Raw genomic sequence first — 22,920 nt, forward strand, 5'->3', positions numbered from 1 at the left:
ATGAGACATCTAGTCTCGAATTGTTGAGTGTTTCTTGAGGATGTGTATTTTTTAATTGCTATCTGTTGATTCAAGTGTTGTTTGTCCACTCCTGATGTGGCTTTGAAATGACGATTAAAATAGATTGAAATTCAATTCAATTAAGCCTGATGGGTGTGGACTTCCTATTTTTTGCTTAAATTTAAATTTAGAGTAGAGTCAAAGGATTTGGATTTTAAACTTTTTCAAACTTCTCCATCCATCCCAACTGGATTTCAAGCTACAGGATGTGTCCCAATTGCCTTTACCGCTAAGACTTTATTACAGACTTCATCTCACACCCTATGACAATACTTGGGTCAATATTGGATCGGCGTAAGAGGCAGAGCCAGTCCTCATTTAGAACGCGTGTCCGCTGCGTCACCGCTGAGTCTCCACGCTGCGCAGCCACATCTTTAACAAGTGCGGCGGCTTCATTTAACCACCTCATATAAATGGAATAAAGACAACGATGGAGTTCTTCTGGGTGCATTTCTTCTTCACTATAATAGTCATTAGTAAGTATTGAACACGTTATTTGGACTTTGAACTTGTTAGTTTGTTACCATTGTCTTACGCAGAGAGTAACGATATATCTTTTCGCTACAAACAGCGAGAGTTTTATATTGTTTTCATGAAAGTGCAGTCGGTAAGGTTTATAAGTCGTTCGTTATAGCTTTTATTGTTATTGTTAAATGTTTTCTTACACTTAAAACACGCCCGAAGAGCAGCAGAGAGAGTGTGCAGATTCATTAATTAAATGTAGCCTACTTAATGCCAGGAAGAGCTTTTGTTTTGAAATAGATGTCTCTTCACCTTGCAGCGTTTTTCCCCCCCGTCAACGATGCATGAGCCAAAGTCAGCTCACATGGATTAAATAGGATCAGCTTGTTTTACTGTGCATCACAGGTTTCTGTGGAAGTTTTTAAACAGCTACCAGCCAGACACTTTTTTAAGTATTCTCCTACAGCAGGACATGTATGCACATTGATCCCATTTTATTACATGACAGGAAATGTTAATATGGTCTGAGGTTTGCCAAGCCCAAGAGGAGGAAAAGTGGCACTTTCTACTGCAGGTAAACAGGCGTGGCAGCAGGAGGCTGGGCAAGGGGATGTCTGTCGAATCAAGTACCCATCCACATTCCTCTGCCGGCTGATAGAGGGGAAGGCAGGCTGATAACTGCATGAGTTTGACCTGTATGGGCTTGTGGCTCTGATTTCGCAGGAAGATGAGCAAATTCCATGTCCTGAGGGGATTCAAAAGGAGCGTTCGAGGGTGGATTGTGGATAAACACAGTGTTTTGAGATGAGCAATGACTATTAAAAACAACACTTTGTGAATAGAACGACCTTCATGTGTTGTATAGCTTTTTAGTGAGTTGCCTTGACTTCATGAGTCAGGCTGATGTGTTTGTAAAAACGTACATGATTCAGTAACAAAAAGCACCCACATGACTCAAAGTAGGAAGTCAGTATGGCTTAAAATTGTTGCTGGAGATAAGACATTGAACCTCTCTACCATGAACAAGCAGAGTCAGGATAATAATTTTAGATACACAAATGTTAAAAAAACAAAAAACAAAGATGATATAATTGGAAGTATTTACAGAAGGTATAGTAGGTACAACTGTTTCATTATTGATTGTTATCAGTGAAGAGATTTATAGGATGTTGATCATTGTCACTGCCATGCACCCTCATCTTTCTCCTTCGCCAGCTGACAGAATCTGGATCTCGCAGGCCTTCAACGTTGGCACTGCAGGCGCCAAGATTTTCAGCGGCCCAGCTGCGGAAGAGTTTGGCTACACAGTCCAACAAGCGACAAACCATGAAGGCAAATGGTATTGATTTAAGTCTTTCATTGTCTTAGAGTCCTAGACTACATTGTTTGTATCATGTTTCCGTCACAAACTGTGTCCTGTCCATTCAGGTGCTGTAGCATTCAAGTGGTGTCAGTTATTTAGTTGATATGTCTTTGCCACCGCTTTGAAATAGCAGTAAATGTGAGGAAGATATTGACATGACATCCCCAGGGTATATATATATATGATGTAGAGAGCAGTTTACTATAAAGGAAATAAGCTGCAGACTCACATTCAGTGGGCCACTTTTAAATACACTCCTTAGATGCTCTATCTTAGTCCATACTGACTGGGTTTCAAACAGTTGTGTGCATGACTTCTGAGAAGCTGTGTAGCCTTCACCAACTGTCATATTTCTAAATTTTTGAATTGATATGTCCATTTGTGTCACGTCAGGGAGGATTTTCTAGGTAGAGGTATCCATGTTGCAAATGAAGGCCTGTTACTGTAAAGAGATGAACCTGATTATCAGTAGTGTCTAGGTATTCTGTGACATGTAAACAACTGTCCTTACTGTTACACTACCACCACTAGCAGCCTGTGCTGTTTACAACATAGAGCTCAGGTTTCATTCTCTTTCCAAATTGTGACCTAGTCACTGCCACAGACACCATGATTAAACAAACCCATCGCACTTCCGTTCAGCCGTATCATTTTGTGTTTTTACTGAAGGGAATGAAAATTTCATGGGTTTTTGCTTGATGCATTGCAAGGTTCAAGAGGCTGTGTGTCTGCTAAACACTGTTGTAAACCACCTGTTTTAGCTCTGGGGATGGCAATGTTGATCTGTCAGTTGGCTGCTCAGTCCATGTTGGTCCAGACTGGAACAGATATATTATCCATTGACTTTTCCTCTAGTACCACCACAAGGTTTACATTTGTAGTTTTCACTGAATTGCGAACATGTTAGCATACTAGCGTTAGCATTTACTTTATGTCAAAGCACCAGTGTGCCTGAGTCCAGCCTCACAGGGCCACTAGCATGGCTGTGGACTCAGTCTTGTTCTTGAACAAGTTCTTCAACAAGTTCTTCAACCCCTGTTAATTACAAGACTGTCAGGAAACAGATTTAGTCTGTTAAATCAGTAAAGTTTAGCACAACCAATACTACATTTTTTCAGGCCCTGTTTAGGACTAGGGTTAGTTAAAAAAAAAAAATCCAATTTTAAGGGTCTACCTGTACTGACAAGTTGATAATGCAATACATTGTTAAATCTCTTAACACCATACTGGGTAAATTGTAGAAACTGTGGTCTTAAAAATCCCTTGGTGCTCATTTTGAGCTGCTACAATCTGTTAAGAGCCTCTTAGCTATTTGTAACATTTAGTTTAATAGTAACTAGGCTTCTCAGTGATGTCTGGATGTTGTGTACTCTGAGTCACAGTAGCATTGAGATTGAGTTACTCATAGAGTAAGATAGAGTTACTCATAGAGTAACATACTGTCATGTCTGGAGGAGTGTCCCTATTGCGTAACAGCAGGAGGCAGCAGTAAATGATAGGGGAATCTGACTGTTTATTCCACATTTCTAGAGGAAGCAACTGTGTTTCATCCTGTGTCCTCTGCCTTAACTAATGAAGAAGAATGGTGTGTCCCACTTCTCTTGTTTGTCACTGTGGGGGAAATTACACTGTCTTGGAGTTTATTTGAAGTCTTATAACTGTATTGGTATTTATGTATTTTTATTACTGCTGGGTCTGGATTTAACAGCAGAAAATGTGTTTGAAGTTTAATTTTCCGTGTGAACTTGTAGAATCTTGTTTGCTTTTTCTTAAAATGTTAGAAGAATGACTCGTCTGTCTTGTTGGCACTTGCTCAGACGAACAAGACCACACAAATGTATACTGTTACAGACTTTATGTATATTTTATGTAGCTTTTGTATTACAATTCACCCAGAGATTGCTGAAGTAAAGTTTGGTTCATATATTATTTATACATTTACATAAAGTTGTAGAATTATTTTTTCATTACAACAAGTTAACATATAGAGAGAGCATAAAAAAAAGCTGGTCCGGCACGTCTTAAAACTCATGCACAGATTACTCTTATTGCATGTTTATGAGAGTTGGGAAGAGATGGATATTGTTGTTTTTGTAGGCTCCTCGTTAGTGCTCCATGGAGTGGTTTCAGTCAAAACAGAAAGGGGGATGTTTACAAGTGTCCAGTCTCAGGGTCCAGAAACAACTGTGACAAGCTCAATCTTCAAGGTAAGATTTGGTGTTTTATTGTTTAACCTTTGACCTATCTGCCAAACATTGGCCATGTACTTAAAATTCCTAAACAGAACTGAAAAGACTTGTCGCCTTAAAACATCCCGTAGGTCTCCAGACATTTAGTTTTGAAAATTAAGTAGTACATACAAATGATCGCAGTGTACAGCGAGGCATTTATTTGTATTCATACATTGAGCTTAGGATAATTGTATAAGTTTCAGATTCAACTAACTAATATCTGAACTTTAATGCACAGTAAGCGCTCATTTGTTTTCTTTGCCACCATCCACAGATTCTGTTAGTATTCCAGATGTTAAAAACATCAATGACAACATGTGCCTGGGTTTGACTCTTACCAGGATGCCTGCGGGTTTGATGGTATGTGTGCTTGCGTGTTGCATGGGTTTTCATACTAAGGATAGAAAGGAAATCATTTTATTTCAGAGACATGGAGATTACATTATTTTATAACCTGAAAAACTCATCTTCATTTTGGGTGATTTTTTATGTTACTTGCAATTATAGAATATTCATAATGTTATGTAATCATATGCATAAAAGTGCATGTTTAGGAACACAGCCTTAAAGTCCTGTTCTAGATATTGTAATCACAAAATGAGCACACTTTGTAGTAACTGGTGAAGCCATATTTTCCTTTGAAATTTACATACAAATCTTATATATAGGTGGAAGGAAGTGGGTCAGTGGCTTAGCTCCGGTAAATGAACTACTGCACCAGGAAGTAGTGCTAATCCACTGCACAACTATTCGTGTTGTAGGTTTCACTTTTTTTTTTTTAACACTACAGACAGTAATAAGTTAAGTCGAGTTCATAATTAGTTATTTACAACAATTTCATTCACTATTGAACTCAGACATAAAACTTTATTGGGAGCTTTTAAAGGCAGTGACAAACTATCCATTAAGTCTCCTCTCATCGGATACAGATGTGCGGTCCTCTTTGGGGACAGCTCTGTGGCGATCAGGACTTCTACCCAGGAATATGTGCAAAAATGAGCCCCCTCTTTCAACCTCAACCTGCCTTCTCTCCTGCCGTCCAGTGTAAGATAGGTCTTCTTTTAAATACAGTATGGCTATGGATATGTTGAGCATAGCAAAATAGTATAAAACCATCACAGTGACTTACAGACTGTTGCAATGTTATGTCATTATGTGTTCCTACCATCATGCCCCCATCAGTAGAGTTGGCTTACACACAGCAACATTTCTAATGCAAGACCTGGCCAAGTTTGAATTATTCTTTCCAATTTGAGTTATTATATGTCTGCTGGGTGTAGATTATTTTTTAAAATATGGTTTATTAGTGCTTTGCCTTTGATGAGCTACTTTAAATTCCTAAATGTTTTCTCTGCTTGCAGCCATTTTACCACATGATAATCTTATTTAAACAAATGAAAAAGGCAGGTAAATGCAATATACATCCTATATTAGGCAAGTTTCAAGACTGAAAAATGGTGAAAATATATTTCTGTGCAAAAGAAAAGGGAGAAAATGAACTGACATTAATTCTATTCATAACTTCTGCTTAAATGTATAATTATGTTCACTCTCATGACATTTCTAGCATGTGGAGGGCCTATGGACATCGTGATTGTTTTGGACGGCTCTAACAGCATATATCCTTGGGAGCCAATGGTCACCTTCCTCCAGAAATTAATACCTGCACTTGACATCGGACCCAAAAACACACAGGTGACATCATATTTCAAGAGCCAAAAAAAGGAAATGAAAGCAGAAATGAAGCCAGGTATGATCTTGTGGTCATTACTGACAGCTTTCTGCTTTATCACACCATTTCTTATTTCAGGTCAGCGTCATTCAGTATGCTGTTGATCCCAAGTTTCAAATCAGACTAAATGAGTATAAAACCAAAGCTGAGTTGATTGATGCAACGTCCAGAATTGAGCAAATGTATGGTCAGTCTACCAATACCTTCCATGCAATCCAATATGCCAGGTTGGTGTTACAGTAAAACTGCCTTTTATGCTTATCTGTTTATTAATTTATTTAATTTTTACTTACTTTAAGTTTTCTTTTTCTTCTTCGCTATTTTATTCTCCTTCTAAAACTCCCGCGATAGCCTAAACTGTACATGGTGGGGGGGGCTGTTTTCAGGATTGTTCCAAAACCACGCAAGGACCTCAGGAGCAACTATTGAACAACTTCCACCATTAGGGGGCCCCATAGCAGAAAAAAACCTGTGTTGGTGCTAAAACTCCCAAATTGTACACCGGACATTCCAAAACCATATATCCACGCATTCCCTGGATCCAACTGAATCTCGTGATATAGGCCACGCCCATTTCCTCCCAAATCTCAGTCAAAAACCTCCTTTGTTAAACTCCTCCTAGATTGTGCAACCAATCTGAACAAAACTTTAAACGTAGTATCTCTAGACCGACTTGACAAAAACTTTTTTTTTATTGAAAAAATCTCTTCCAAATTGACAATTTGCTTTAAAGTTGAGCTTTGAAGAGGGGTGAGAAGAGCTGAAAAGCTCCAAGATGTTATGCGACAGCCAGCTAGCACCTGCTGGGCCCGTTAGCTTGTCGTTTGGACAGTCATGCTCGGAGACCCAGCTGTAAGCTGGACGTCTCTCAGACTGGTCTCTTTACTATTTGCATTTGCATTGGCCAAGTGGCCAGATGGTAAAACCGGTTTTGGGGGGAGAATAGATCTGTTTAAAAGTGGACTATTCCTATAACTAGGCTATGTTCCTGTAACTACCTTGTCGGAAAAGCAGCTAATGTTAATGGAATATTTGCAACGCCAGAGTACCGCAGACGTTGCGGCTCACACCTCTCGATATTTACCGATATTTGCCTCCCCACCGTTATGCTTTGGGTCCCACTTTTGCGCGCTCCCCAGGTCATCGGGGTGACTTGCGCAATGAGGCTTGGACCCCGTCATAACTATTTGCATTTGTAGTTATTATTGTTAAACCCAAATGAATGAATAAACCCATTTTTGAGGGGCTAAACATGCTCTTAAACAGTTTTGAGACTTTGCACTCTTATCAGAAGTGGAGGAAATTTACATATCATGGCAGGACAAATTGGCCTGATAGCACCCCCTACAAAATTAAAATGAAGTAGCCCCTGCTGTTAGTTCGACCTAGATGTAAGAGATTTGGTAGGCATACATTACAAAAAAGTCTTACCCTTCTTCCAATAGAAAGTTAGCCTTTTTTTTTTTTTTTTTTTTTAAGTTACGTTTTTCTTTCTTTAAACTGTCTGTTACTCCGTCTGTCTTTTTCATTAATACCTAAATGAAGTTATACTGATTTAGATTTTGGACTGTCTATTAAAAATCTTTAATGAAAAGAAGTTTTATTATAAAACCACAAACAGTAATGTGTCTGCTCGCTTCAGTCAGATAGGATTCCATCAAAGTAATGGAGGTCGAGCAGGCGCTGCCAAGGTGATGGTGGTCGTCACTGATGGGGAGTCTCACGACGAGGACATCCGAGATACAGTTATTGCGGACTGTGAGAGACAAGGCATCACCCGCTTCGGTATCGCTGTAAGTAATGATCTGCCACTTACTGCCAATTACTCATAATCGTTTGTTTTTATTGAGGATGTGAATGATGCCTGCTGATTGCATACAGTAGCATCGGATGGTCTTGTTCAATTCTCACATGCTCTCAAATGTAGAGATGTGGTGGACTATAAAACAGCACAATAAATGTATAAAGAAAAAAATAAGATGCTTCCAGTATTTAGTCAGATTATTTTCCAAATTAGAATGAGTCAGTATGAAATAGGAGGATTTTACATGTTTACATTAAAAAAATATTAAAACAGATGCAAAAATAGAACATTCAGTCAAAGAGGTATAGTTTTTAAAAAATAAAATAAAATGTGTAATACAAAAATATTCAACTGAGGTATGAACACTAGTGTATAAATTAATCTTTAATTGGGACTTTTGTGGTATGTAAAATATAATATACATGTATTTTTGTGGTTTCTTTTTTGTGTATAAATCTAAAGCGAGCTGTACAAACGTATTGTAATAAAAATATAATGTAAAAAGGGTAGGGATAATAAGCTAAAGGCTGATTTATGCTTGTGCGGAGGCTCCACATAGAGCTTTTTTGCTGATCTCTTTAAGAGAAAAGCAGGGCCAGCGTGTGTGTGTGCGTGGGGAGTGTGTGGTATGCTAGAGTGAGGTGATTTGCTTTGGAGTGAAGACTCTAGGGAGGCATAGTAAGAGATAGAAAGTGTCTCCCCTGTGCTTTCTGACCACGGTGGAAAATCTTAACAGTAAAAAGTTAACCCTCTCCATGATTTCATGTTGTTTAAGGAGAAGGAGAACCCGGAAATGAGTTGGGGGAGATGCAACGCTAACAAACCATGGCAGATGATGTGTGTCACCGTAAAGTGTCGTTACATTTTTTGAGTGGTGCATTGAGTGGTCAGGCTACTACCTAGGGTTCGGCGTAGGGTCAGTATTGCCACGTACCTACATATGTACCCACGGCATTGATTTAATCCAGAAGCCTAAATCAGCCTTTAGGCTTCAGCCAACACCTTTTCGGTCAGCAAAAATATGCTTTGGTTTATCACTACTTCCAAATAAATAGTGTAAAATGACAGAAATAAATAAATAAAACTAAAATCGCCATGCCTGAAGCTTATATTGCATACATTCCTGATTAAGTTGCAGTTTGATGTGCTACTGTAATTACCTAGACCTCTTTTTCCTCTTTGCAATCCGGAATTTGTGGTGGTTTCTAGGTCCTGGGTTATTACACCAGAAACAACATCAACACAGACAACCTGATAAAAGAAATCAAATCCATTGCCAGTACGCCCACAGAGAAGTACTTCTTCAATGTGTCGGAAGAGGCAGCTCTCTCCACCATTGCTGGAGCATTGGGGAGCCGCATCTTCAACATAGAAGGTGCATATTTCTCTTTTTCTCTGCTTGTTGTTACACAGGCTGTATGTGTAATGTACTTGACACTGCATGTTCATTCATACACATACATAGAAAATTATTCAAGCTTGTCACAACTTGTCTGTCATAGCTCAAGAGACATCAAAGACAAACGTTTTTTTAATACACATCTTGTGTTTTATCTGACTCTGATTCATTGTTTTTGATCCTTGTTTTAACATGATGCTCTGTTCTCACACAGGCACTGGAAAAGGGGGGGGCAATTTCGAGATGGAGATGTCCCAGGTCGGATTTAGTGCTCACTACTCTAGCAAACGGGTACAGAGCACTGTCTTGTACTGTCTTTTCTGTCAATTGTGACACAGCAAGTTGACATGGTTTTTACTCTCAAACTTGCAAACACACCGCGGCAGAAAATGTCATGGTTGTGTGTTGCTTGTGGCAGTGTGAAATAAGATAAAGGAAGTACAGTTTGAAGGCTCATCCGATGTCGAAGCCCTGCACAGGGGTTTGTACCTCTTTGAGCGAATTTTTACAAATCTGGAAACATATTACAGCAGCAATATTCTTCTCCTTAGTGTCAATACTTGCAAGGAAAATAAAAAAATTAGCATCATTCCACAAGATACATGCTAAATGGTATTTTACAATACAGTGCCTATGTTGTGCGCTCCCATGTATTTGGCAAAAGCAGTGTGTTGATGGATGGCCACCAGTTTTAACTATCAAAGCTGTGAAAATATTTATGATAATTCAGTAAACAGCTATCAAATACCATATGTGAACACTGAACTGACAATAAAGCATGTTGCAGAATCTGACTGGTGAATCATGGGAACCCACAACCCCTTCATAACACCCTTCCAGCTGTAACGCAACATTCTCACTAAAAAGAAAGAGGAAGCTGCATTTTTCTACAACAGTCTGACTTAGCGGTTTTCTTTTTGAATATTTATAATCTGTTCTCCTAATGTTTTCCATTTTTGGTTTTTACTGTAAATGTCAATTGAGCAACCAAGACAAAATATGAATGCTGTGATCTACAGTAGTATTTGGTTGGATCTGTTGACTGGTTTTTGACCTGCGCTTTTTAAGGATGTGATGATGCTGGGAGCAGTGGGAGCCTACGCTTGGAGCGGGACTGTCGTCCATCAAACAGGGTCAAAAGTAGACATTCTCCCTTTCTCAGTCTTTGAGGGAACCCTTCAAGACAAAAACCACAGTGCATTACTAGGTATGAGTTAACAGTTGTCCTCTGTATTTATCTGACCAAGTTTTGAGTCTGTTACTTTAAATCTTTGCATGAAATAATTCATGAATAGTCAAAGATGTTGATTCTATACTGAGTATTCATTTTACTATGTAGCAGATCCTACATAGTTGTCGACCTCATAAGATTCAGTTCAGATTTAGAGTACTTTTAACATCACACCATATCTTCCTCTCCTGGTGTTTTAGTAATTATACATTTCAGATAAATGTGTGGAGTAAAATGACAATATTTCCTTCTAAAATGTAGCAAAGTAAAAGTAGCAAAAAAATGAAATACTCAACAGCAGAGTACAGTTCTTGAGTAAGTCAAGTCAAAGCGCCAAATTCAAAGCGTTTATTGTCATTTTTATGGTTAAAAACCATGTACAATGAAATTAAATATACTTAGTTCATATATATCTATGTGTACTAAAATGCATTATTTGTTGTAATTTCCAGGTTACTCTGTCACCACACTGAGTGATAGGTCAACAGAATACTTTGTGGCTGGTGCACCTCGCTCCAACCACTCCGGACAAGTTATTGTGTACACCGTCGATGCCCAGAAGCAGTCTGCTATCATAGACTCAGAAAGAGGAAAACAGGTAGTGATATTAGATGATGTGGTATTTACATTTTCCCCAGAAACACATGTAGAAACAAATTTAACTCGGCATCAGTAAACAGCTTGCAATTGTTGTCCTAGATTGGGTCATACTTTGGAAGTGTCCTGTGCCCCCTGGACGTAGACAGAGACGGGGTGACGGACCTGCTTCTGGTTGGTGCGCCCATGTACATGAATGATCTAAAGAGAGAAGAAGGCAGGGTCTACCTCTTCTCTGTCACCAAGGTAAACATGAAGAACATTTTACACACTAACTATACTGTAAAAAAAGTTAAAGACATTTACATTCATAGTTTTCTTGAATTTAAAGGAAGTATAGCATGACGTGTAGCTTCGCTAGCCACATATGTTATCTGTTGTATGATCCAAAGGGTATACTAAATGAGCAGGGATTTCTCAACGGTCCGCCCCCAACTGAGAATGCACGATTTGGGATAGCCATCTCTGCCGTTCCTGACCTGGACCTCGACGGTTACAATGATGTTGCAGTAGGAGCCCCACTAGAAGACGCAGGAAAAGGTGTCATCTACATCTACAACGGGCATCTGAAGGCACTGAACAAACAGTTCTCACAGGTATAGAGAGAAATAAATAACTGTCTGTCTCTCAATAATAAATGTATATCAGTTAGTTCATTAAACTCTGTAATAATGAGAGCGATCATCATTGTTGTTCATCTGTTTCAGAGAATCTTTGGCTCCAAACTGGATCCTAAATTGCAGTATTTTGGAAGGTCCCTGGATAGCTACATAGATCTGAATGATGATACAATCCCTGATATTTCCATTGGTGCATATGGCAAAGTAGTGCAGCTCTGGTAAGTAAGGCAATGTGTAATTAACTGTGAATGATTAAAAATGATGTAATGATTTACCACATTATATTATTTTTATCAAGTTCAATAAATGAACCCATTATTTATAGAATCTGCGAGGCTGGTGATAATTTAAAGTTCCACTTGGTTTCCAGGTCCAGAGGTCTGGCTTCTGTCTCAGCTAAAGCTTCTTTCAACCCCGACAAAATCAACATTTTCAACAAACCCTGCGACATTAATGGACGCAAGCTTTCATGTTTCAGCACTAACCTCTGTTTCAGTGCTGCATTCAGGCCCAAGAATCCCATTGGACCCATTGGTAAATTTGATTGGCTGTTAGGCTTCTCAAGAATAAGTACATTCCTTTTACTTAAAGTAATAGTTTTGGGAATTGTGCTTTCTTGCAGTGAGTTGATGAGATGACTAATACCACTCTTATGTCTGTACAGTAAATATGAAGCTACAGCCACTGGTCAGTTAGCTTACCATAAAGAATGAAAACAGGTATAACAGAAAACAGCCTTTAAAGCTCAGTGCAAAAATGACAAGTTGCAATTTACTGGTTGGGGGATTTGTTACCTTCAAACAGAGCCAGGCTGGCTGGTTCCCCGTATTGTTAGTCTTTGTGCTATGCTAAGCTAACTGGCTGCTGGCTATAGCCTTATATTTAGTGTACAGACATGAGAAGGGGATCGATTTTCCCATCTGACTCATCGACAATAAATCCTACTCTTCTTCTTTTAGATATATCCTACAATTTGACCCTGGACGCTGACTTGCAGGCTTCACGAGTGACATCAAGAGGACTGTTCACTAAAAACAATGAACGCTTCCTCACAGAAAAGGCAAAAATATCATCTTTGTCCGTGTGTCAGAACTACCAGATTTATGTTCAGGTAATAGGTGAAAATCATTTGTTTTGCACTCTTCATTGATGAGGCTTGTAGAGAAATGACTTGGAATGAATTGTCCATGTGTTGGTTTTTCAACAGGAGGCACCAGACTTTGTAAATTCCCTCAGTATGAAAGTTGAAATCGAGCAGCAGAATGCAGATGTGAACCCTGTCCTCAATGTGTTTTCTGCAAGTGCCTGGGAATTCTTTGTAAGTGACCGATACAGTACATTGTATCTCCGAATGTGGGTTTATTAGTTTATAGTCTTTTACCTTCATAGGTCTGCAAGAAACAGATTCGGTCAGAGATTCACACACTGTGTTTTTCACCCACTGCAGTAAAATATAATACATTTCCTTTATGTTTAGAGATTCTAGAAAAATAGGCATCTGTTTAAAATACAGCTTTTGAAGAATATTATGGTTTTGTACAATGTTAACATAAATATAGTATATAGAAAGTATAGTATAGTAATATAATGTTATTGTTTCAGATCCCCTTCACAAAAGACTGCGGCTCTGATGATGTGTGTGTCAGTGATCTGGTGCTGAGTGTGAAGACAGACACAAAGGCGCCCAGGTGAGAATCACTGACTTTTTTGTGTGTAGTGCAAGGCGTGTCATGTCATACCTACTGTCCGTTACATGTACAACATACAGTTTATATGTATAAAATACTCTTTAGAAGATGTGCTCTGTTTTGTGGTTTCACGTATTGTGTGCTGGTATTCTCAGGATAACAAATTTTGTTGTCCATTCAGGGTTAATGTTGAGAGTAGAAAAAATGTGCGTGAGAGAACACGCTTTGGCAGGGCTACATCCTTCTGTACTATACGTCATTTGTAAAACGAGGATAACCATGTATCTTACAGACCCTGAGAACCTATTTTCTCTATCAGCTTCCTACTACAAGCAACAAGGGCTTAAAAACAATCTTTTGATTCTTTGACATTAGATTGTCATACTTTTTTAATCAGAAGCTGACGAAAGTTGGTTGGTGCAGCTCAGAAAAAGATGAATGAAGTAACTGAGGGTGTATGTGTTAAACTCTTAATGTATAAAACTAGAGATAAAAAAGTATCCAGAGGGCCAGACATATAAATCATTAAATTAAAATTAAATAGAACATAGAGAGGAAAGACTAACGGGAGGGAGACAAAAAAAACATACGCAGAAACGGACACACACACAGCCCAGATTTCACAGCCTCAGCAATATTCCCACAAGTGTCCAGAGTCTTTCCTGGTGCTCCCTTAATGCGCACCATGGAAAGCTCCATATACACTACATCCAAGTAGGAAATGGCCCATGTGTGGATAGACAGGTTGTGAGTCGGTTTCCAACCGTTTGCAGTCATTTAGCACAATTCTGAGTTCCAGAGAGTTCAAGACGGACAGATCATTTAAAATCAAGACATTGACAGCAGAGGTACAGTAACATTAAAACTAAAATTATGGTGTCGTCCCACAATATCCTTAGGTCCTCTACAGAGCCAACATTAATTTCTGCAAATACTGTATTTGAAATTCTGCAATAAACTGAGTAACATAGGATTCATTTTTCAGTAAAGAAGTATTGAGATGCTATCTGACCGCAAGTTGAGACAACTGGCCAAGGGTGGTGGTACAAATGACCCCTTATGGTCAGACAGAGTGTATTATAGAAATTGCCATCAAAAACATGCACAGAAGCTGACACAAGTGAAATGTTTCTAGAACCAAACTCTGTTGTGGAGATCACAATCCTGCCTGTATCATCTGACCAGCAGGACAAATGAGCTGATGAACGGGGATTTCCGCGCATCTTGTAGAACCATCTACCTGATTGTCTAACAAAGCATGTTGAAAATCAACATGCCAGGAGTATTGGTATTCATCTTTGCGCTATCACTGTAAATTTGGTGGGCTCTTATAATCTCTTTCTGAACATCTGTTTGATTCGGGAGCCACTCCCAAATAGGCTTCTGTCCTCCATGTCTGCTAGCTTCACCTACATCTCCCAAAAAGCATGGCCGTGGCTGTCCAGAATACTTGACTTGCTTTCCATACTTGTTTTTAGGTTGTTCACGTTTGATCTGAGAGAGCCAAGGCTTGCATTCAGAGATGCTAGTTGAGCATGGTTAGCAGTTAGTTTCTTATCATTGTCGACACCCACCTGTTGAATCTGAGACTGGATCTGAGAAAAGCGTGGCTCAGGGTAGCTTTTCTGTTTCTCCAGTACAGCCTCTGCAATAATGTCAGTATTGCTGCGTTGTCCTTTGCCTTTACTTGCCATTCCACATTAAGTAAGTATATCAGGCATACAGTGGTAGAATACTGGCGTAGGAACCATCTAAAACAACTATTTGGCAAAGTTGGGTCGGGAGCTTCGCCTCAAGCCGACATCTTCATCCAGCCGATCACATGACTCCTTCTGAATCCTCGTGAATCCTAAGGAAGGCCATTTGATCAATTCCTATATAAAGACTGTATTGTGCCGTTTAAGGTGGAGGAAGATTCAATAGTATTTATTTAGATAACTTAACTTTTAAGTAATGTATGTCTGTCTTTTTTGTGTAACATCTACAAATACATTATAAAGATCTTTAAAACAATATAAATTAATTCCTTTTTAATCCTGTCCCTCTATTCATTAAACAACTCTCCTACTGTGAGTATGCACCTTTGCTTTGGGAAACATGCAAATGAAATCAGGTGAATGCAAATAGTAATTAGAGCTCTTGTTTTGCAGCTCAGTTCCCGTTCTGGTCAGCGCAAATAACCGAGAATTGTCATTTGAAGTCGTCGTGAAGAACAAAAAGGAGAACGCGTACAACACTCAGGTCTTGGCCACTTACTCCGGCAACCTCTACTACTCATCCATCTTTCCTCCTGTGAGTAAAAGAGTCTTCAATGAAAGCTGTTTAAATTGACATAATGCTAATGATAATAGAGTTGATAGGAAGTTTGTAACATAACAGTCACCACATCACGCTTTCACTACATAAATTATTATCATTAATCAATTTTAATTAATCCAACCCGTTATTACTTTTCTGTTATTATTTGAAAACACTAAAAGATGTTCAGCCTTATGGTAATGTATTGTCAGTGTAATAAAGCCTTATAGCAGTTATGTAGCATTGTGAACTGTAAAATTTACAGACGGATGAAGTCAAATGCACTTCAACACAAACACAAGCCGTCACCTGCCAAGTAGGTTACCCAGTATTAAAACAAGACCAAGAGGTGAGTGCAAAAATTGATCAACTATTTTAGACTGATTTGCTTATACAAAATTCTTTGTTTGACTAATTATGGTAAATAATGCAAAACGTCCTATTATTTAATTCCAGGTGAAATTTCGGATTAATTTTGATTATAATCTTGATCAGTTGCAAAACCGAGCCGAGGTGAAGTTTGAGGCCAAGAGGTACACTCATTGAATTGAATTCAACAAAAAACGATGGATCTTAATTCAAATGATCGAGATGTAATAATGTTCTGTACCTTTTTTTTTTCTTCTTTACAGCGATGGTAAAGAGGAAATACCTGCAGACAACAAAGTGGACATATCCATTCCTGTTCAATATGACGCAGGGATTGTTTTATCTAGGTGCTTTTATTATTTTGTCACCTTAACATATTTTTTTAAATTTTAATCACACTCTAAAATTGACAATTGAAGATTGCAAATGCATTCAAGTGCTGACATTTATGGTGTCTTTGTCCTAGGCTGTCAAATATCGATTTCTATGTGGCAGATGCTGCACTTCCTGTGGTAACAACAGTGGCAAGTCTAGATGACATCGGCCCCGAGTTTAACTTTACAGTGAAGGTGCAATACAAAAGAGATAACTATAATAATTAAAAAGCACAAAACTAGAAAACATCTGTATGGTCACCCAACAAACATCTGATACACACACACACACACACACACACACACACACACTATTTATGGTTGTCCCACAATAATAACACAGACCACATGTTTAAATCTGTCTTAAAAAATCATAATCTAATTTTTCATTGCTTTTTAAATGTATTAAAACAAATTGTATTTAAAGGTTTCAACGAGTAACTTACCTGTCAGCCTCGTGTATCTGACCATTGCTCTGCCAGTGACCACTAAAGGTGGAAATCAGCTCCTCTATGTTACCAGTGTGGACACACAAACTGTGAGTACTAAATTGCTTTTTACTGTATGATTTGGAGTGTGCCTAATTACCGATAGAATAAATGACCAAAGGCTTCTCCACCTGCAGGGAGGTGCTGTCAGCTGTGATTCCAGCAACTTGGTTGATCCTCTGAAGATTGGAGAGAAGAGCCACAAAGTGTCCTTCTCTGAGGAGAGTCTCAGAGGCATGGAGAAACTGGTCAGTTTTCCAACGTCAATCTTTTGCATATTTTTCTCTTGATACACGTCAACTTTCCGAGATGTTTCTTTGGAGACAGCTTCTTGTGTACCATTTTAACATGCATCTTAGAGAAGCTAGTCATGCACACTGCCTTCATTGCATTGCCAGTCCTATCTCCGCAGCGCTTTGGAGTAAGGTCTGGCTCCTCCATACATACATACATTCTGTAGTAAGAGGAGAATAAATGCTCTGGGTTGTTAGCATTTCTTAAAACCAATCACAATCGTCTTGGTTGGCACTAAACTCAGGATGCAGCAGCGGTGGCTCTGCAGGGAACTTATTTTGGTGAAACATTTGCACCACTAAAGAAAACACCACATACAAAAAGAAGGGAAGTTAACTGTTCACACAATACCATAACATCTGCTGTTTAGATTAACTGGATACATGGTTAATCGTAATTTCCAGTCTAGTGACGTGCAGAATTGCAACACATCCCTTCCAACTCTCAGAATTATCCTTCCCGTCCAGTTCCAATGCTACCGCATCTTTAAATTACTAGTAGTATTAGTCCTTTTGGTGCAATATCCCTCCTTTTTTATTATTATTATTATTATTATTTACCTTGTCAGGTAAATTTAGCTAACTTACACTGAGGTGTAACGTTACAAATGGCCGCTGTTCTCACTCGGGTGCTTGGGTCTATTTCTATTTCTATTATTATCGTATGCGTCCTTAGCACCTGAGTTAGTTAGGTGCTGACCGGGCTGGCTGCTAGCTGGCTGGGGTCTGACTGTGGATGTGTCCTCAGGCCGGGGCTGTTGTCAGCTCTCATCCCGACTGAAGCATTGCAGCGCCGGGAGAGTGAGGCGGACAGGGGTGTGTTAGCTAGCTGGCTAAATTACCATTTGATTAGATCATGATTGATCTATGCCACTTGTGTCAAACTCAAGGCCCGTGGGCCAAACCTTGCCCCTTTTGAACTTTGATTTTATTTGGTATTCGGTATTTGAGAACAGCAACACACAGAAATGGTAAAAGTGAGGGACGTTCCTGTGCCTTAAACATGCATTGGATGTTAGGCAATTATCCTGGAAATGTACTTTTGTTGATCCTAAATTATTCAGCATGTAAGATAATAATAACGTTATAAATAGTTTCATTTTTTTATGTATTTGTGATTTGATGCATAATTCATGTAGCTTTAGATTTTTTGTAAAACTACATACTGCATGAACATGTTATTCATTTTTTGTTTTGTGTTAAATAGAACATAAGAACTTGAATGTATATTGTACTGTACAATATATGTACAATGTGCAATTTTTTGGTTTGCTTTCAAATATCCAAAATGCAGAAGAAATTTAAAATAATTCAAATATAAAATACATGCAGTACATTTATTTCCTTTTGTTTATGTTTTTTTTTTGACTGACAGGACTGCAAGAGTGCAAAATGCGAGTATATAAAATGCATCCTCAAGGACACTGAAGTCAAAAGCGACTACTTTGTGAAAGTTAAAACAAGGATCTGGAGTGGCACATTTATTTCGGTAAATATGTTCACTAATAATTCATTTTGTAATACTGGTCTGGTAGTTTTGTCTGCTTTTACAACCATTAATTCTCTTAAATGTTGATGATGAATAAATTCACGCCAATGCTATTCATTTGTATAAACCTCTCATGGTAGGCCACGTATCAGACCATCGAGCTGACCTCCACTGTTGATGTCGAGACCTCCAACCCCAACCTGCTCATTATCAGCCTCAAACACTTGCCAGTAAGATTTAAATTTAATTTCTTACATAAGTTTATTTGAAGAAGGAAGAGACTTGCAATATTGAACACATTGTATCTGTAACATACACTATTGTGATATTTCAGTTTTTTCTGAACGTTATTGTCACTGCAGCTAATGTATCCCTCCAAATTCATTTGGCTTAGTCTGATGTGTAAAGTGTCTGTTTATTTTTGTTAATCATGCCATATTTGAGTGGGACAGACCATGTAATGGCCTCTCCTGTCCTGCCGCTGCTATCCAGGTGGTGGTGACAGTCAGTAAACCTGGAGAGAAAGGTGACGTTCCAGTGGGAGTGGTTGTTGGCAGCGTCATTGCCGGACTGCTGCTGTTGGCTCTGGCTGTTGGACTGCTGTGGAAGGTAACTGTCTGTTTACTATAAAGTAATATCAACATAAAGAGGAACATCAGTAGATACTGGTTTATAGTTTAGGCATGAACAGTTTACCTCGGCCAATTTGAGAAAGGAGAATACACCTGATTTGTTATCATAGAAATGTGCATCTGGATAGATTGACAGGATAACTTCATTTGCTTATCACTTACTAAGTAACATAATGTACTGTACAGTATATGCAGTTTCCATTATGGATACAAGAAAAATAAGCTACTCAATGTGCATTATAGATATATTCTTGCAAAAAAAAGGCAATATACTGGAATCTGTTGTAAAATACTTGCACATGTTTTATTGATTTTGTTTTTTTTAATAAAACAACAATGCATGTGTCTAAACTGAATCTGTTTACTTTCTAGTTTGGGTTTTTCAAAAGAAAGTACCAGCAGCTTCAAAGGGAGGCCGATGAAGACGGGCAGAGCCACGCACATGTTAACGAAGTGCTGTGATCTGAAGAGAAAATCTGCTGACTTTTCTCTTCACTGGATTGTTTCCTGTGTGGATACTGGTACTTGTTACTGGTTCTTGTAAAGTACAAATGGACTACAGTTCAATCACTGGAAATTGGACATTTAAATAAAATGGAAGCTATTCAGTTTGAAGATAACTGGGATTTGGTACTCTGTCCATTTTTAGAGAGGACTATTGTTATCAGTTTTTATTTTTAAGCTTTGTGGCCTGTACATTGACTACTTGCTGTTATGCACTGACTTTGAATAATTGTAAGAACTGTATTTGTAACATGACAGAACCATATACAATACTTCTTCTGAAATTGATTTTGAGTTTTAAACTGTAGGCGGGCAAATTCAACCATTGGTTTTTGTTTTGACAACTTCTGGACAAAATGGTTGAACAATCTTATATTGAATATAGCTCACCTGTCAAACTTTGATCTTTTTATTAGACCATCTGTAGCATAAACTGCCTTGAATTTAACTTTCACTTCTGACACTTTCTTGCATTAAGACTATTGGCATCAGTATTTTAAATGCAAACAGGAAACAAAACCTATGCTGGTTTTAAGTCATTCCTCTGTTCCATTGTGTTTGTACTGTATATACTGTAAGATAAAATTCTTTTATATTGGGTTTAATACATGAAAGGATTAGAGGTTGTTGTTATTGATGATATTTTGTTTTTTACCCACTAGTGGAACAGTTTGTCAGGTATAACTATTTTAGTAGCCTATTGTGTTGTTATAATATGCTGGATAATTTTTTGCATCATTGATTAATGGTTGCCCATTCAATTTCAGAGCATAGTCTTAAAAAAATCTGTTTCCTGGTTCCAGGTGAATTTCTTCAACTTGGTTGTTGCTTGTTGTCCAGACCCTACATTACTGCCATATAACACAAAGGAAAGCAATTTGAACCAGCAAATGTTTGGGATTTTTTTGTTGTCTAACTATTAAATTGATATTCAGTATAGTTGCAGATACATTTTCTGTTGATCAACCACTGGATTCAACTCTAATAATGTTTATTTGTAGGTCAAAAGGACACAGGGTCCCATGTGCAAGTATTGTTCACTACAGAGAAAATTAATTTACTCCCTAAAAACACCTAATCTGTCCCTTTGTTTCTTTCTTACAGTATTAAGTTTGAGAGAGTGAAGTGAACCCTGCAGGATCTAAATTGTATTGGCACAGCTTTGCCACTAGATGGTAGCATGATCTAGAGGGCATGTTGGCACTGTTGAGTATTTTCTAACTGCTCTGTTAACAACTTGAACACTCTAAACGCCTATCACTTAATGCATCCAAATGTATGACCCATTTTGGACTGTGTTGCTCCTCTTCTCTACTCTCTGTTCCCCTCTCCTAACCTGACCCAGCAAGTAACTGTACTTGGACCGCTTCCTTCCAAACATCAGAACAATTCAAGATTTCACTCAAAATCGATTAACTTCCTCTGACATTTTTGACTGTGGTGTTCTCTCTCTCTCTCAAGCTTTTTTTGTTGGAGGGGATATAGAATTTTATGATTGAAATGGTCTGTTTCACAATTACTGATGCACTACGTTGTTGTGAAATAGCCTTTTGATTCTATCTATACAGTATGTGTGCAGGGAGCTTTGTTGAAATGGTCGATAAAAATGTGATACAATGGAACTGTTTGATGTCATTTGTAGATTCCTCCCTCATGGGTTTCCGGCAGATGATTGGCAGTTCCAGCCAAACATCTGACCCATGCCACAATGGGATGATTGCTCACAAATTGCTGCAATGTTATTGTGAATCAAAAATGATTTTATAGCAAATTATTTAATATCTGTTTGCCTCATTTTGCACTTTGAAAGAACTTTATCGGTTTAATTCCAAATACTTTTAACACTTTTAACTTTTCCTTCTATTGACATTAACTTCACAGGTCCTGAATTGTACATTTATTTGATTTGATAATAAAAACTTGGAACATTTTGTCAAGCATGTTCAGAGTAGATTAGAGTAGCCACAGCATAAACCTTCTTTTTTTAGACTTTTTTAATACAACAAATCTGTATCAAAGTAAAACAAAATAATAGCCATCAGGGGTGTGTGGAACCAATCAGTGCTGTATTATAATCTGTGACAGTGATTTTACATACAGTTGCGAACAGATCCTATCAAATTCAGCTCAGAGCCTGGGACAGAGAGCACTGGTTGTCCCCATGCTGATGCCATTAATGGCTTCAGGAGAGCAGCCAGCCCTTTAAAGTTGATACAGCAGGGCAGAAATGTTCTTGCATGTCAGGGAGTGTTTTGGAAGCTTTTGCTCTTCAAAGACTCTGATATCACAAATCACACACACCACACGATGAAGGATTTGCCAAACATAACTCAACATCAAGTAAATATTTTAAGATTTGTTGAAAGAAGTAATCGTCACAAAAACAAGGGACATGAAAACTTTAAGGTTAATGCAGCTTTTGGTCCGCTCAGAAATAGTCACGTTCACTAATTTGAGAGACCTTCAATTGCTGTGACTTGTAGTGCCTTGTTGTGATTCTTTAATTCCCTATAAGGGGTTAATGGCCAACATGGAAAAAAACTCAAGTGGTTTACTCTGGTTGATAAGATGAAAAAAATAACTTAATAAAGTAGTAGATATTCTCAAGTGTGGCATTTAAGTATGAGGCTGGTGAAGATGTGCCCCTCAGACAGCTACAGTTACAGACCAGCTTTCGCATCAAAACACTGTTAAGTCTAAATCCGGAAATGTGAAACTTCTTAAATTGTATAATGTCTCATTGATTTATAATCACCAAGAGCTGAAAAATAAAATAAAGTTAATAGGCATGTTCTGCTGTCGAAAGATCACTCCAGATGCGGTAAATGTACAGTATGGCTTCAATTTACTACTAAGAAAGGAGGGAAGAAGTAGCATAGATAATATCTGTTAATAGTTTCATATTCTGGGTATTTAAGACCTTTAAAAAAGTATTGCATCCTTGATTTGAGCCAACTGGGTGCTGTTTCAGGTTATATGTGATATGATAGCTGTCCTGTAATTTGAGGATTCTTTCTCTTCTGTTTCTTCTTCTTGCGCACAGCTGTCTGTCTGAATCACTGGATCACAAAAAAACGGACACGCCATAAATAATACTGCAAATCAAACAATCTCCCTTTGGTGGGTGGTCTGAATGAACAATATGTAACAAGAGAATTTGATGGCAACTTACATTAGACTGTCTGATTATCTTTATATCTGTGAATAGTGTTTTTTTGTAGAAATGACATTTTTGTTGTAAAACCACTTTGTTTCCTGTTTCAGTTATGGTGTCTACAGTAATCCT

At 38.2% G+C, this 22,920-nt stretch overlaps 1 protein-coding gene across 1 annotated transcript; it reads left to right on the top strand.

Annotated features, from left to right (window-relative positions):
- Positions 1-406: 406 nt before the first annotated feature.
- On the top strand, positions 407-20,088 carry itga2.2 (integrin, alpha 2 (CD49B, alpha 2 subunit of VLA-2 receptor), tandem duplicate 2). Its single transcript, XM_034871573.1, has 30 exons — positions 407-536; positions 1,738-1,861; positions 3,983-4,092; positions 4,391-4,476; positions 5,046-5,160; positions 5,684-5,811; positions 5,927-6,075; positions 7,491-7,641; positions 8,862-9,027; positions 9,266-9,342; positions 10,120-10,258; positions 10,735-10,880; positions 10,982-11,125; positions 11,272-11,475; positions 11,587-11,717; positions 11,870-12,033; positions 12,459-12,610; positions 12,707-12,817; positions 13,102-13,187; positions 15,338-15,479; positions 15,751-15,834; positions 15,942-16,018; positions 16,118-16,201; positions 16,321-16,423; positions 16,656-16,766; positions 16,854-16,964; positions 18,385-18,498; positions 18,639-18,728; positions 18,991-19,107; positions 19,503-20,088. Exons 1-30 carry the CDS (start codon positions 491-493, stop codon positions 19,590-19,592), a joined length of 3,552 nt encoding a protein of 1,183 aa, XP_034727464.1. The 5' UTR covers positions 407-490; the 3' UTR covers positions 19,593-20,088.
- Positions 20,089-22,920: the final 2,832 nt, after the last annotated feature.

Source organism: Etheostoma cragini, chromosome 5 (genome assembly GCF_013103735.1).
Source record: "Etheostoma cragini isolate CJK2018 chromosome 5, CSU_Ecrag_1.0, whole genome shotgun sequence".
Lineage (NCBI taxonomy): Eukaryota > Metazoa > Chordata > Actinopteri > Perciformes > Percidae > Etheostoma > Etheostoma cragini.